The following is a 16,663-nucleotide window of genomic DNA, read 5'->3' as shown; positions in this document are numbered from 1 at the left end:
TTTACTCTATGAAAGAAGACGGAGCAATGTTCATATCCATTTTACTAAATGTGACACATTTAGTACTGTCTAAGGCTAGGTGCAGGTGACCATATGTATTCTAATCTGAGAAAATCAGGTATTTATGCAAATTACTCTGTGATCAAACATAGCTTGAACAGAGTGTCAGCCTAGGTTGCTCCGATTCTCTCACATGAGGAGAAGATGGAGAAAAAAATGTCTTTATCTTGTTCTATTGCATTAATCCGTGGAAATCGGACTGCACTCATATGTCACCGAACTGCAGTCTAATATTTTCCATGGACTCATTGACTTGCATGGCTGAGTGCAATCCAAATATCACATCAAACTGGGGCATGCAATGATTTTTTCCCCCTACAGCCAGAGGAAAAAATTGGACATGGGCATGGCCCATAGCAAAACATGGAGACAAGTGTTATCCATTAGCTCTAATAGCATTCAAATCAAAATAGATCGCAGATTTGTGCCAAAATTTTGACTATTATCAGGCTTTCTTCTTAAAAAAGGTCACTTTTTGTTTTACTAATTTGGAACGGTTTGCAACTCTATCGTTGCAGTTTAAAAAGTTAAAAACTTATATGAAATGTTTCATTTGTATAAACATTTGTTTAATTCATCATCTTAAAAAGATCAAGCCAACTTTGTTCTAGTTATTAGTTATTTTTCAATTTTCTTTTCTAATTACCTACCACATCAGTGTGAGATGGAATATCTTCTACTTACCACTGGGCAGCCAGGTTTGTAAATACGTCAGTTCTCGCTGTTTCATGAAACAATTCCAATAGTGCTGGATCAGCAGAAAAGTGAGCAAGTAAACGTAGCTCTATCTGTGAGAAATCTGAAAAGAAATAAAAAAAAAAACTGCAATGCAAGCACTGTATATTGCCAGGAGGAAGAACTGAGCATCGATGAACAATATAGATCAACTTTATTCAGAAACTTCACATAACATATCATTACATATCAAATATATTCAAATAATATGAACAAAGATGGCCGTTGGTGATAAGCTGAAAAACATAACCCCCATATCCCTACTCCCTCTCCTTATGATATCTACCCACGTGAGACTCTTCTACATCCGTCCGCTAAGCGGACTAACAGGGATGGGGCCAATCCCATTCGTTTTATCTCAACTTACAACCACGAGTGGGGTAATATGCGCTCCATCCTTGCCAAACATTGGTCTGTCTTGAAGACCAAGCCCTCCCTGGCGACCTCCCTTGGCCCTAACCCACAGATGACATCGAGGAGGTGTAAAAATTTAAACGATTTATTGGTGCGTAGCCATTATGTCCCCACCCCGAACAACCCATTTGGAACAAGGGGGCCTAATGTGGGATGCTTCCCCTGTGGGCACTGTCTTGCCTGCACCAATGTCCTGCGATGCTCTAGCTTTATGTCCACGGATGGAACTAAAAAATATGATATCAGGGAGTGGATCTCTTGTGGCACAACCAATGTGGTTTATTATGCCACGTGCCCCTGTCCCATGGTGTACGTGGGCTTAACCACTCGGGAACTGAGAGTCAGGGTCCGTGAGCATGTGCGGGACATTGGTGCGGCCAGGACGGGGCCGGACATTGCTGAACTTAAATCAATACCCCGCCATTTCAGACTGCACCACAATTGTGATGCAAAATTATTAAAGGTGAGAGGTATTGACGTTTTACATCTGGGAGTTCGAGGTGGGGACAATAAGAAATTTTTGGCACAAAAAGAAACAAAATGGATAGTGCAACTGGGCACTATGGCACCAAATGGCCTAAATGAGGCATTGAGTTTTTCCTCCTACTTATGATTACTGCTCCGCCTTCTGCTCATGGTGTGGTTGTCTATATTGTGTACCTCCTGCGTTCCTGAGGCTATTACAGTAGTTATAATCCTCTCTACCCGGTCCTCCATACCCGTTTGCAGTCGGGTGGTTGTTTTTATGCTGTTTTAATCTTTTTTTATGTGATTTTAATTGTTGTTCTTTTCTACATATTCATACTAATAGTCAACCGGAGTGATGTGATGCCCAGAGGTGTTCCTTGTTATATTGCCCTGTGGCCCTGCGAATTCTCATTACCATCCCTCCCATGATGTAAAGACCCCATCGACTGTGATTACGGCGCAAGTGAACATGACGGACAATACATGCATGAAGCAAGGAGCATGTTGGCCGTATCAGTCAACCAACGCACAGAAATTTAGTTTTTTGTTTGTTTATTATTATCAGTTTTTGTATTTGTTCTAATAGTTTTGTTATATATGTTTTCTGTTGTGCGTCTCCGTGTCCCACTTTTGTGTACTGTGGGATTGGAGTCTGATGGGTATTTCGATTCCTTTTGGAAGCTGGGGGTGAGGCGGGCGGACTTTGGATCGATGCAACTGCATCTGATTGTCTAGAGTCACCATTTTGTATTCACATCAGTGGCAGTGTGCATCGCGCTGTGTGCCGCCTTGTCCCGGTGTGCACGGGCGTCTGCACGGCTTGTTCGCTGATTGCAGGCTTCTCCTGCATCTGCGTGCTTGCTGTGACGCCCGTTTGCACTGCCGGGACCTGTCGGACGCAGTGCGCATGCGCCGATAGCGCTACTGTTATTGGCCGCCGGGCGCCATGTGACCTGGGTCAGGGGCTATTTCAAGGTCCTTTTGAGCATTTTAGAGTTATCCCCTTGAGAAAGCGGCGGTGTGTAGCCGCGAAACGCGCGTCGGGGACCACCTCCCGACTGCCCCTCCACCCTGCCCGTGTTTTAGGTGAGTCCTTGTCCTGTGGCTGGCGTTTTATGATTTTCCATCTGTTTGTTACAGTGCCAGCAGCAATGGCACCGCTGTGTGCATAGGTTCTCACCTGTTACCTTAACCCCTTTCTGCCATTAGACGTACTATTGCGTCCATGTGGGGTGGGCTTTACTTCCCAAGGACGCAATAGTACGTCATATGCGATCGGCAGCGCTCACGGGGGGAGCGCCGCCGATCGCGGCCGGGTGTCAGCTGTTTATCGCAGCTGACATCCGGCACTATGTGCCAGGAGCGGTCACGGACCGCCCCCGGCACATTAACCCCCGGCACACCGCGATCAAAGATGATCGCGATGTGCCGGCGGTACAGGGAAGCACCGCGCAGGGAGGGGGCTCCCTGCGGGCTTCCCTGAGCCCCCCGCAGCAACGCGATGTGATCGCGTTGCTGCGAGGGTCTCACCTCCCTCCCTGCTCCCTCCAGCCCCGGATCCAAGATGGCCGCGGATCCGGGTCCTGCAGGGAGGGAGGTGGCTTCACAGAGCCTGCTCAGAGCAGGCACTGTGAAGCAGCCTGCACTCCTATCAGATCAGTGATCTGACAGAGTGCTGTGCAAACTGTCAGATCACTGATCTGTGATGTCCCCCCCTGGGACAAAGTAAAAAAGTAAAAAAAAAAAATTTCAAATGTGTAAAAAAAATAAAAAAAAATATTCCAAAATAATGAAAAAAAAAAAAAAAAAATTATTCCCATAAATACATTTCTTTATCTAAATAAAAAAAAAAAAACAATAAAAGTACACATATTTAGTATCGCCGCGTCCGTAACGGCCCGACCTATAAAACTGGCCCACTAGTTAACCCCTTCAGTAAACACCGTAAGAAAAAAAAAAAAAAAACGAGGCAAAAAACAACGCTTTATTATCATACCGCCGAACAAAAAGTGGAATAACACGCGATCAAAAAGACAGATATAAATAACCATGGTACCGCTGAAAGCGACATATTGTCCCGCAAAAAACGAGCCGCCATACAGCATCATCAGCAAAAAAATAAAAAAGTTATAGTCCTGAGAATAAAGCGATGCAAAAATAATTATTTTTTCTATAAAATAGTTTTTATCGTATAAAAGCGCCAAAACATAAAAAAATGATATAAATGAGGTGTCGCTGTAATCGTACTGACCCGAAGAATAAAACTGCTTCATCAATTTTACCAAACGCGGAACGGTATAAACGCCTCCCCCAAAAGAAATTCATGAATAGCTGGTTTTTGGTCATTCTGCCTCACAAAAATCGGAATAAAAAGCGATCAAAAAATGTCACGTGCCCGAAAATGTTACCAATAAAAACATCAACTCGTCCCGCAAAAACCAAGACCTCACATGACTCTGTGGACCAGAATATAGAAAAATTATAGCTCTCAAAATGTGGTAACGCAAAAAATATTTTTTGCAATAAAAAGCGTCTTTCAGTGTGTGACGGCTGCCAATCATAAAAATCCGCTAAAAAACCCGCTATAAAAGTAAATCAAACCCCCCTTCATCACCCCCTTAGTTAGGGAAAAATTAAAAAAATGTATTTATTTCCATTTTCCCATTAGGGCTAGGGTTAGAGTTAGGGCTAGGGTTAGGGCTAGGGTTAGGGCTAGGGTTAGGGCTAGGGTTAGGGCTAGGGCTAGGGTTAGGGCTAGGGCTAGGGTTAGGGTTAGGGCTAGGGTTAGGGCTAGGGTTAGGGTTAGGGCTAGGGTTAGGGCTAGGGTTAGGGCTAGGGCTACAGTTTGGGTTGGGGCTAAAGTTACAGTTAGGGTTTAGATTACATTTACGGTTGGGAATAGGGTTGGGATTAGGGTTAGGGGTGTGTCAGGGTTAGAGGTGTGGTTAGGGTTACTGTTGGGATTAGGGTTAGGGATGTGTTTGGATTAGGGTTTCAGTTATAATTGGGGGGTTTCCACTGTTTAGGCACATCAGGGGCTCTCCAAACGCGACATGGCGTCCGATCTCAATTCCAGCCAATTCTGCGTTGAAAAAGTAAAACAGTGCTTCTTCCCTTCCGAGCTCTCCCGTGTGCCCAAACAGGGGTTTACCCCAACATATGGGGTATCAGCGTACTCAGGACAAATAGGACAACAACTTTTGGGGTCCAATTTCTCCTGCTACCCTTGGGAAAATACAAAACTCGGGGCTAAAACATATTTTTTGTGGGAAAAAAAAAGATTTTTTTATTTTCACGGCTCTGCGTTATAAACTGTAGTGAAACACTTGGGGGTTCAAAGTTCTCACAACACATCTAGATTAGTTCCCTGGGGGGTCTAGTTTCCAATATGGGGTCACTTGTGGGGGGTTTCTACTGTTTAGGTACATTAGGGGTTCTGCAAACGCAATGTGACGTCTGCAGACCATTCCATCTAAGTCTGCATTCCAAATGGCGCTCCTTCCCTTCCGAGCTCTGCCATGCGCTCAAACGTTGGTTTCCCCCAACATACGGGGTATCAGCGTACTCAGGACAAATTGGACAACAACTTTTGGGGTCGAATTTCTCCTCTTACCCTCGGGAAAATACAAAACTGGGGGCTAAAAAATAATTTTGGGGGGAAAGATTTTTTTTTTTAATTTTCACGGCTCTGCGTTACAAACTGTAGTGAAACACTTGGGGGTTCAAAGCTATCACAACACATCTAGATGAGTTCCTTAGGGGGTCTAGTTTCCAAAATGGTGTCACTTGTGGGAGGTTTCTACTGTTTAGGTACATTAGGGGCTCTGCAAATGCAATGTGACACCTGCAGACCATTCCATCTAAGTCCTCATTCCAAATGGAGCTCCTTCCCTTCCGAGCCCTCCCATGCGCCCAAACAGTGGTTCCCCCCCACATATGGGGTATCAGCGCACTCAGGACAAATTGGACAACAACTTTTGGGGTCGAATTTCTCCTCTTACCCTCGGGAAAATACAAAACTGGGGGCTAAAAAATAATTTTGGGGGGAAAGATTTTTTTTTTTAATTTTCACGGCTCTGCGTTACAAACTGTAGTGAAACACTTGGGGGTTCAAAGCTATCACAACACATCTAGATGAGTTCCTTAGGGGGTCTAGTTTCCAAAATGGTGTCACTTGTGGGAGGTTTCTACTGTTTAGGTACATTAGGGGCTCTGCAAATGCAATGTGACACCTGCAGACCATTCCATCTAAGTCCTCATTCCAAATGGAGCTCCTTCCCTTCCGAGCCCTCCCATGCGCCCAAACAGTGGTTCCCCCCCACATATGGGGTATCAGCGCACTCAGGACAAATTGGACAACAAATTGTGGGGTCGAATTTCTCCTTTTACCCTCGGGAAAATACAAAACTGGGGGCTAAAAAATAATTTTTGTGGGAAAAAATTTTTGTTTTATTTTTACGGCTCTCCATTATAAACTTCTGTGAAGCCCTTGGTGGGTCAAAGCGCTCAGCACACATCTAGATAAGTTCCTAAGGGGGTCTACTTTCCAAAATGGTGTCACTTGTGGGGGGTTTCTACTGTTTAGGTACATTAGGGGCTCTGCAAATGCAATGTGACACCTGCAGACCATTCCATCTAAGTCTGCATTCAAATGGCACTCCTTCCCTTCTGAGCCCTCCCATGTGCCCAAACAGTGGTTCCCCCCACATATGGTGTATCATCGCACTCAGGACAAATTGGGCAACAAATTTTGGGGTCCAATTTCTCCTGTTACCCTCAGGAAAATACAAAACTGGGGGCTAAAAAAATAATTTTTGTGGGAAAAAAATTTTGTTTTATTTTTACGGCTCTGCATTATAAACTTCTGTGAAGCACTTGGTGGGTCAAAGTGCTCACCACACCTCTAGATAAGTTCCTTAGGGGGTCTACTTTCCAAAATGGTGTCATTTGTGGGGGGTTTCAATGTTTAGGCACATCAGTGGCTCTTCAAACGCAACATGGCGTCCCATCTCAATTCCTGTCAATTTTGCTTTGAAAAGTCAAACGGCGCTCCTTCCCTTCCGAGCTCTCCCATCCACCCAAACAGTGGTTTACCCCCACATATGGGGTATCCGCGTACTCAGGACAAATTGTACAACAACTTTTGGGGTCCAATTTCTTCTCTTACCCTTGGGAAAATAAAAAATTGGGGGCAAAAAGATAATTTTTGTGAAAAAATATGATTTTTTATTTTTACGGTTCTACATTATAAACTTCTGTGAAGCACTTGGTGGGTCAAAGTGCTCACCACACCTCTAGATAAGTTCCTTAGGGGGTCTACTTTCCAAAATGGTGTCACTTGTGGGGGGTTTCAATGTTTAGGCACATCAGTGGCTCTTCAAACGCAACATGACGTCCCATCTCAATTCCTGTCAATTTTGCATTGAAAAGTCAAACGGCGCTCCTTCCCTTCCGAGCTCTCCCATCCGCCCAAACAGTGGTTTACCCCCACATATGGGCTATCAGCGTACTCAGGACAAATTGTACAACAACTTTTGGGGTCCAATTTCTTCTCTTACCCTTGGGAAAATAAAAAATTGGGGGCAAAAAGATAATTTTTGTGAAAAAATATGATTTTTTATTTTTACGGTTCTACATTATAAACTTCTGTGAAGCACTTGTTGGGTCAAAGTGCTCACCACACCTCTAGATAAGTTCCTTAGGGGGTCTACTTTCCAAAATGGTGTCACTTGTGGGGGGTTTCAATGTTTAGCCACATCAGGGGCTCTCCAAACGAAACATGGCGTCCCATCTCAATTCCAGTCAATTTTGCATTGAAAAGTCAAATGGCACTCCTTCGCTTCCGAGCTCTGCCATGCGCCCAAACAGTGGTTTACCCCCACATGTGGGGTATTGGCATACTCAGGACAAATTGTACAACAATGTTTGGGGTCCATTTTCTCCTGTTACCCTTGGTAAAATAAAACAAATTGGAGCTGAATTACATTTTTTGTGAAAAAAAGTTAAATGTTCATTTTTATTTAAACATTCAAAAAATTCCTGTGAAGCACCAGAAGGGTTAATAAACTTCTTGAATATGGTTTTGAGCACCTTGAGGGGTGTAGTTTTTAGAATGGTGTCACACTTGGGTATTTTCTATCATATAGACCCCTCAAAATGACTTCAAATGAGATGTGGTCCCTAAAATAAAATGGTGTTGTAGAAATGAGAAATTGCTGGTCAACTTTTAACCCTTATAACTCCCTAACAAAAAAAAATTTTGGTTCCAAAATTGTGCTGATGTAAAGTAGACATGTGGGAAATGTTACTTATTAAGTATTTTGTGTGACATATCTCTGTGATTTAATTGCATAAAAATTCAAAGTTGGAAAATTGCGAAATTTTCATAATTTTCGCCAAATTTCCGTTTTTTTCACAAATAAACGCAGGTTATATCAAATAATTTTTACCATTGTCATGAAGTACAATATGTCACGAGAAAACAATGTCAGAATCACCAGGATCCATTGAAGCGTTCCAGAGTTATAACCTCATAAAGGGACAGTGGTCAGAATTGTAAAAATTGGCCCGGTCATTAACGTGCAAACCACCCTTGGGGGTAAAGGGGTTAATGACACTGACACTTTTTGTCTACCTACCTTTAGACCGGTCAAACTTTGGCACTATCCCTGCGCTAGCTTTATTATTTCTGGTACCTTATGAGGTTGTAACTTATTATTCTATATGGCACATATGGGTTTATGTTTCTCCGGGTGGACATACTTGTGGTTTCACTGAGATCGATACTAGTGTCCAGTGTCCTACTTTCCCCTTTCTTTTTGGGAGGGGTGGGCAGGGGTCTGATATGTATACCCAGGTGGGTAGATATCATAAGGAGAGGGAGTAGGGATATGGGGGTTATGTTTTTCAGCTTATCACCAACGGCCATCTTTGTTCATATTATTTGAATATATTTGATATGTAATGATATGTTATGTGAAGTTTCTGAATAAAGTTGATCTATATTGTTCATCGATGCTCAGTTCTTCCTCCTGGCAATATAATTTGTTTTGAGCGGATAGTGAGTTCGGATTGTCTTGGTGGTATTTTCACCAGAAATCGGGTTTCTCACATTATGCATTTGGGATTTTTGTTCTCAATGCAAGCACTGTGATAAATATTAATATTAAAACGAGACATAATGTTTGTTTTACCAAACATTTTGGGGACATGATTTTGTGGTGCTTATAAGTATTACAGGCTCTCTTCCTTCACTTGTTAGTATCGTCTTCAGCACGGATCACTTCTTCTCAAGCTGTAGAGTGTTACTCTTAAAGGGAACCAGTCACCCCCAAAATCGAAGGTGAGCTAAGCCCACCAGCATCAGGGGCATATCTACAACATTCTGTAATGCTGTAGATAAGCCCCCGATGTATCCTAAAAGATGAGAAAAAGAGGTTAGATTATACTCACCCAGGGGTGGTCCCGGTACGATGGGCGCCGCGGTCCGGTCTGGGGCCTCCCATCTTCTTACGATGACGTCCTCTTGTCTTCTCGCTGCGGCTCCGGCTCCGGCGCACTTTGTCTGCTCTGTTGAGGGCAGAGCAAACTACTGCAGTGCGCAGGCGCCGGGAAAGGTCAGAGGGTAGCACTCATAGCAATCCGGCATCAGCAACCATACAGGTCTCAAGGAGACCTCTGGTTACTATGCCGACGCATCGCTTACCCCCGATCATGTGATGGGGGTCGGCGATGAGCTCATTTCCGGCCGCGCGTCTGGAAGCGCCGGTTAAGGCTGGTTTCACACTTGCGTTTCAAAACGCATGCGTTTAAAAAAAAAACGCATGGTGAAAAATTGCATGTAAACGCGTGCAAACGCTGCGTTTTTTTGACGCATGCGTTTTTGCATGTGGTGAAAAAAACGCAGCGTTTTGACGCGTTTACATGCGTTTCTTCATGCGTTTGCGTTTTTTAAACGCATGCTGAGAAATGTGACAGCTGCCAATCATCAAAATAAAGTAAAAAACCCACTATAAACAGAACTAGTTAGGGGTAGGGTTAGGGGTAGGGATCATAACCCTAACCCTAAAGGAATCCTAACCCTACCCCTAACCCTAAAGGGATCCTAACCCTACCCCTAAGCCTAAAGGGATCCTAACCCTAACCCTAAAGGGATTAGGGTTAGGGGTAGGGTTAGGATCCCTTTAGGGTTAGGGTTAGGGGTAGGGTTAGGATCGGGGTAGGGTTAGGGATAGGGTTAGGATCCCTTTAGGGTTAGGGTTAGGATCCCTTTAGGGTTAGGGTTAGGATCCCTTTAGGGTTAGGGTTAGGATCCCTTTATCACCTTTATGGTGGGGGGTGGCATATCAGTGTGTTTTCTGTTTTTTTGCAAACAAACACGTGCTTAAAAACGCATGCGTTTCCATTGACTCCAATGTATTTTTTGACACAAAAAAACGCATGAAAACGCATGCGTTTTTATGTGTTAAAAAAATGCCTCTCAAAAATACTACAAGTTGCATTTCTGAAAAAGAACGCATGCAGCAAAAAAACGCATGTGCTTTCAATGTTAAATATAGGAAAAAAAACGCATGCGTTTTTTTGTGCAAAAAACGCAGACAAAAACGCAAGTGTGAAACCACCCTAAATGCTGCTGTCAGCATTTGACAGCGGCATTTAACTAGCTAATAGCGGTGGGCACATGTCAGCTGTTCAAAACAGCTGACATGTCCTGGCTTTGAAGTGGGCTCAACGCCGGAGCCCACAGCAAAGCAGGGGATCCGACCTCCTCAGTAATAGTACGGCGGAGGTTGGTAAGGGGTTAACCCCCTTGATTCTTGTTTATTGTGCATTAACTCCCTGCGAAGAGATCAGTTTCATCCTTTTGTTAAAAATTAAAAAATATTGTTATACAGCATTGTTCTGCAATCCCTGCGTTGCTGCATTTCCGAACCTGCTTACACAAGGTCAAGATCTCTTACTGGTCGAAGTCCGAGAACACACATGCAGACGTGCTGTCTCAGGTGACGCATGCGGAGCAGCGGAAGGACCCAGATGAGTTGGAAGGTGATGAAACTCCGAACTTCAAGCAATTTGTGGCACCCGTTGTAGCCGCCCAAGAATCAGGAGATGTGCTCAAACCCACTGTGACAGAGTCACTGGTGAAGTGATGGAAGGGAGATATGTGTTACTGCGCATAATGGCGTCAGTGATGTGAAACCAGAGTAGTTTCTGCCAGCACACTACGTGTTGTGAGGGTTTAAGTGTGAGGATACTCAGGTAGAAAAGGTGGACCCACTAGACCGTGACGACGATCCCCCCACGGAGGAGCTGACCAGATAGACCTCCCCCTATATAGGGAGAGTTAGGGGCAGGACCGTGAGGGACTATCGCCACGGAAGCTGGGGGACCAAGGTGGGAACAAGGGGAGAAGCAAACGAAGACTCAGGACCAGAGGAGTGGAAGAGAAACTAAGACTGGCGAGAACGGAAGAGAGACAGGACAGACAGAATACCGCAGGGACTCAGGACAGATGGGCACTGCAGAGACACACGGACCGCAGGGAGACAGGGACTGCCGGAACATGAAGGCTGCAGAGACACAGGGACTGCAGGAAAACAGAAACTGCAGGGCGACAGGGACACAGAGGCAGCAGGGACACAGGAACCATAGGAACACAGGAACTGCAGGGCGACAGGGACTTCAGGGACACAGAGACTGCAGAAACACAGGGACCGTAGGAACACAGGAACTGCAGGGCGACAGGGACTGCAGGGACACAGAGACTGCAGAGACACAGGGACCGTAGGAACACAGGAACTGCAGGGCGACGTAGGTTCTGCGGAGAGATAACAGAGCACAGAATAAGGGAACCAGGAGATGCACAGAATACACGTGCGGCCAGGAGCACTTGAGAAACACAAGTGATCATCAGGCACAGGGGTGAGGTGCAGACAGGAAGATATAGTAGCGCTGCGCCTTACTTCCGGGGGAAGAGAGTCCTCCAAGACGATAGAGAGGACAGGACAGAAAGTGCCAGCAGGGATTAGAGGTGCGCATGCGCAGAACAGAACCTGGCATGCGCGCGCACCTGATGAGCATGCCAGGGAGGTCGGGAGGGAGCGCTGAAGGGAGGACGCCGCAGGAGAGCCGCGTCGGGATGCCGAGGAAACGTAAGTATAACCGGGTGCGGAAGGCGGCAGCGGAGGCGGCGTGACATCAAGTTATATTATGGACTGTTTTTTATGTGGACATTCATAGAGCAGGTGGGAGAATGTCCACCTTATCTCCACCTACAGAGCCAAGCACTGCCGTGTGCTGACAGGACCTTGGTGATGTCACAATCATGTGATCAGTTACATGGTCTGGGGCTTAAATGGCTGGCTGCCTAAGCTTTCAGTATTCAGTGTGTGCCTGGAGAGGAAGCACTCCAGGAAAGTTTATGCTACAAACCTGAACCGTGTGTATTCTTGCTAGCCGTTAGCGGGAGGAACCCCGCTCTTCAGAAGGATTGTGCTTTCTGCCACCCTTTTGCTTTACGGTTTTTGCCCAGAGGGCTATATTTGCTTTACTACACCTTGATTTTTGGTGTACACCTTGATTAAACCAAAGGAAGTTCTTAAAGCCGCAGTGTACTTGTGTCTACATCCGTGTGCAGCAGAGTGAGCCGATGTACCACACCACCCAGATTCTGGGTCGCCGCAGGCACGAGTGGGTACAACTGCAGCATTCCAATCCTGAGCTAGCGAAGAAACGAGAGTGGGTCACCTTAGACCAGAAGACTGACAAGGAGGGAAGAACCGTTTTGTCTGCAAGTACCTTACAGATCCTGGGACAGTGAGAAAGGCTCTTCATGAGAAACAGCCTGCTACACTGAAGAATCCAGTTACACCGAGAGTTCGGCTTCACCTGGCAAGTGGTGGTTCCAGAATGGATGGCGGCAAAGAAGTTCATGAAAAAGGAGCTCACTTCGGTACTGAGAAGACCTTCAGATAGTTGCAGCAACTCAGCAACTGGTGTATTGGCCTCAACTAAGGCAAATGGTGGAAGAGACCTGTTGAAGGTGTCAACAGTGCGAACTGACAGAGCAGAGAGTCCCAATCCAAGCTTTTCGGACCTCTGCACCCTTAGAAGTACTAATGGTCAACTTTCTGATGATCAGGACATCCCATAATGGCTATAAATATTGCTTAGTGATGACCAACCACTTCACTGAGGTCTCAGTAGTGGCCCCCACCATAGACCAGACAGCAAAGGTGGCAGCCCGGGCCATCTGCTTGGACTTCATTCTTGTATATGCATGCCCAAAGCGGATACACTTAGACCAAGGGGCCTGGTTCCAAGGGACTGTAATGGAAGAGCTGCACTGCCTCTACGGGATCGATTAGTCTTGCACTACGCTATACCACCCCCAAGTGAATGGAGCTCGTGAGCGCTTCAACAGAACTTTGTACAAATGTTGCGAACTTTGGAAGAAGACAGGAAGATGAGATGAAAAAGAAAAACCTATATAGAAAAGAAATACCAAAAATATTGTAACAGAAATCCTGAATACCAAACATAAGCAAATTACACACCCAAAATAATTTGTATTCAAAGATTAATATGTATAATAAATTTTACTTGATAATCACACAATAATTTTTTTTACATGATTGCACAATACATATGTTTATGTATGAAATGCATTCCCTATTATGATATTCCATCTTGCACACCTCGTTCCCCTCATACATATATAGGTATTTATACATATTTTTCTATTTTGTTTTTTAATCATGTGTTGTGCAATCTTGTAAAAATCTTTTATTGTGTGATTAATTATCAAATAAAATTTGTTATACATATTATTCTTTGAATACAAATTCTTTTGGGTATGTAGGAAGATGAGATGACCCAGTTCATCGCAGAACTGTTGTGTGTTTACAATAATCAAATCCATATAACTACTTGATACACACCACACATGCTGTTATTCATCTGGAATGGTTAAGAAATTACAGAGTTAGAGCTGAAACCTGAAGACAAATATCCAAGGAGCAGTCTGAACACTTGGGTCCGAGAACATAGGCACCGATTGCAGACAATGAGACGGATGGTGGAGCAGAAATTTTGAGAATTCAATCACAAGGGGGCGGGTCCTCGATCCATGAAGAACCGCTTCAGCCGGTAGACCGGATGTTCGTATGGGCCAAGAAACAAGCTGGACTATCGCTGAGAGGCAGTGCCATACCGAGTCACGATGAGGGATCCGAACAATCACATCTATGAAGTCTGGTCCAAAGGCGACGAAGAAACCCCTGCCTCTCTAGAACAGTAGAGACTAGAAGGATAAAGCCTCCAGAAAAACCACATGATGCCACCGTATAGGAGACTGCTGGTGACGAAGAGGAGTGGCTCGCTGTGTCTACAGGATCTTGGGAGATGTCAACACGACTCTCAACAGAGTTAAAAGATGGGGTGGAAGACAATTCTCTGTGGAGTGCACAAAGCCCTCTATTGAGATGACGAGTTTGTATGGGAACATATTGGGCAGAAGACCTGTGAATGAACTCAATGTCTGGCAGAGATAGGATCACTCAAAGCTTCCCCTCCTCATAGGACTGGGAAGCATTAAGGGAGGAGGAATGTAAGAGGGTGTGCTGCAAAAGATAATATTCCTCAGCACTGTACAGCATTTGTGTGTGGAGACTGCCACCTACTGCCCAATTGGAACCCTGCGGAACTAACAGGAAGAGGAAGAGTTTCAGGGAGAAAGAATCTACGCGGAGCACTGGGTCATGTGGACTTGACGATACAGTTTCCTGATTTACAAGGCCAGAACAGGAAGATTGGAAGAGATTTAGCACCCACAGGTGAGAGGAAGTGTGTGCAAGGGGACACTGAGACTGAGATCCCATGATGAGCTGAACCAGCGGGTATTGCTGTGCTTGTGAGCAGGGTCCAGACGATGCCAGTCAAGGTCCATGAAGCAACCCAAAACATCAAAACCTGAGGTCCAGATCCACGCCAGGCAAGATCTAATACATAGTATGCGCCATTCCAAGACCCAGCTCTCGTTCGTCCAGGCCCGATAGGCGACCATTGCAGGTCAAGCACTCAAAATCCGGTGGGAACCCCGACCAGGGAATGAACGTCCATGGCGGTGTAGTGGAGGCACGAGTGAGGCAGGCCATTATTTCCAGCAGTCTGGGGCGGTGCAGCAGAGAATATTGCTTGACTTTGTCAGAAGGACTTACGGCCTAGCAGGAAAAAACGGAAGCTCCTGCTAGGACCTAGAAGGAAGGAAGGGGAACTTTGTTATAATATTTTATATACTTGTGGACACTATCAGCATTGGAGATTAGCTAGTATAGAGGATTTTCTATAAGAATCGTGGTGTGCTGATAACAACATTGTATTTCATACGGTATTTACTCTGTTCTATATATTGTATCCTTCTGTTAAATCCATCCCTCCAGTTCACACATTAGGGAAATAAACATTTACGACAAGTTGGTTACTTCCGCCTTGTTCTTATCTGCGTGTGATTCCTGTGACCTGTTTTTAAGTGTTTGACCAGTGGAGAGGTGGTTGCGTATATTTTGCATGAGCACATTCGTTGAAGGACTTGCACACAATCAGTAAACGCTGCGGGTTGGATGCTGCGTACTTGTGCAGCGTCCAACCCTAAGCGTCCAGATGTTACAGCATAGTGGATGGGATTTCAAGAAATCTTATGCCCACTATACGTCCAGAGACGCCCGTGGCTCACCCGCGGAGACAGACTGCGTTGTGTCTCTCCAGACCGCAGCATGTCTATGTATCTTGCGGAGAAATGAGCCTCCGCAACATAAATTTCACCCGTACAATGTATTGGACCCGGTGAATCCACACGGTTCAATGAACACATGCGGATTCACCTACGTTCAATAGCTGGCATCACTTTGGAGGCAGCTGACATGTGCTGCGTCCGAAGCGATGCCAATTCCTGATCGTGCGCACATACCCTAACTGTCTAAATTCTGAAGAAAAAAAAAACACTAAAAAGAAAATCAAAATGCTGGTTTCTGGTAATCTTGCCATATGCACTCCTCAAAAATAGCAACAAAAAAAAAAAAACTAGGGCATGCCTGCAAAAAACAAGCCCTCATTCATAGACTGAAAAAAAAATTGTTCTGGCCTCAGACTATTAATGCATAAAACTAGTGTAATTTTTGTTGCAGTAAAACATGGTGTAAGCTATTACAGAAGAAGCTCACAGGGTGTGCAGGCAGAGGACTCCATCTTGTGGGCACTAGTATTTCATGCACATAGGCACAACCATAAAACATTCCTTGTGTGATGTGCTTTACAGTTGAAAATCCTATTGCACTGAACTATTTGTTATCTGATTTTGTTAAGGGATTTGTCACCAGACTGCACAATGTAGGGTTCATGTATTATTAAATAAATCTCTTGATGACCTGATGAGGCTGGTGCATTTATGTTGAATCTCAAAATGGCTGCATAATGTTAAAGGGAACCTGTCACCTGAATTTGGCGGGACAGGTTTTGGGTCATATGGGCGGAGTTTTTGGGTGTTTGATTCACCCTTTCCTTGCCCTTTGGCTGCATGCTGGCCGAAATATTGGATTGAAGTTCATTCTCTGTCCTCCATAGTACACGCCTGCGCAAGGCACGAGAAGCCGGGACTCCTTTCATCCATAAAAAAAGACATTATTAATCCAAGGTAAAAACAAGATTAGTTAGCACAGCGGTACAAAGCAATGGTAAAGGGGGAAAGCACACAAGTCTCAGGCAACGCGTTTCGGACCTACATGATCCTTAGTCTAAGCCTGAAAATCCGTAAGAGACAACACCTGTATATGCAATCCAAGATTCATTATCAAATATATGTGTGAAAGTCAAAAATACCAAAACATGTTACCGTAATTAAAATTTACATATGATTATATAATATGAACAGCAGCTAAATGAGATAAACCATTATTAATCAAAATAATTTTCACATGTGGCATAGATGCAA

General features: G+C 44.7%; 1 protein-coding gene across 3 annotated transcripts in view; it reads right to left on the bottom strand.

Annotated features, from left to right (window-relative positions):
- Positions 1–16,663, bottom strand: part of POLN (DNA polymerase nu) — a 208,904-nt gene that overhangs the window by 103,500 nt on the left and 88,741 nt on the right. For all 3 annotated transcript variants that reach the window (XM_069744878.1, XM_069744879.1, XM_069744880.1), the window contains one exon: positions 745–859. In XM_069744878.1, coding sequence (XP_069600979.1) covers positions 745–859 — 115 coding nt within the window. The remainder of the gene's footprint in view (positions 1–744; positions 860–16,663) is intronic.

The sequence above is a fragment of the Ranitomeya imitator genome, chromosome 1, assembly GCF_032444005.1.
Source record: "Ranitomeya imitator isolate aRanImi1 chromosome 1, aRanImi1.pri, whole genome shotgun sequence".
NCBI classification, from domain to species: Eukaryota; Metazoa; Chordata; class Amphibia; order Anura; family Dendrobatidae; genus Ranitomeya; species Ranitomeya imitator.
The sequence above is the reverse complement of the archived record's forward strand: the minus strand, read 5'-3'. Positions and strand labels throughout refer to the sequence as shown.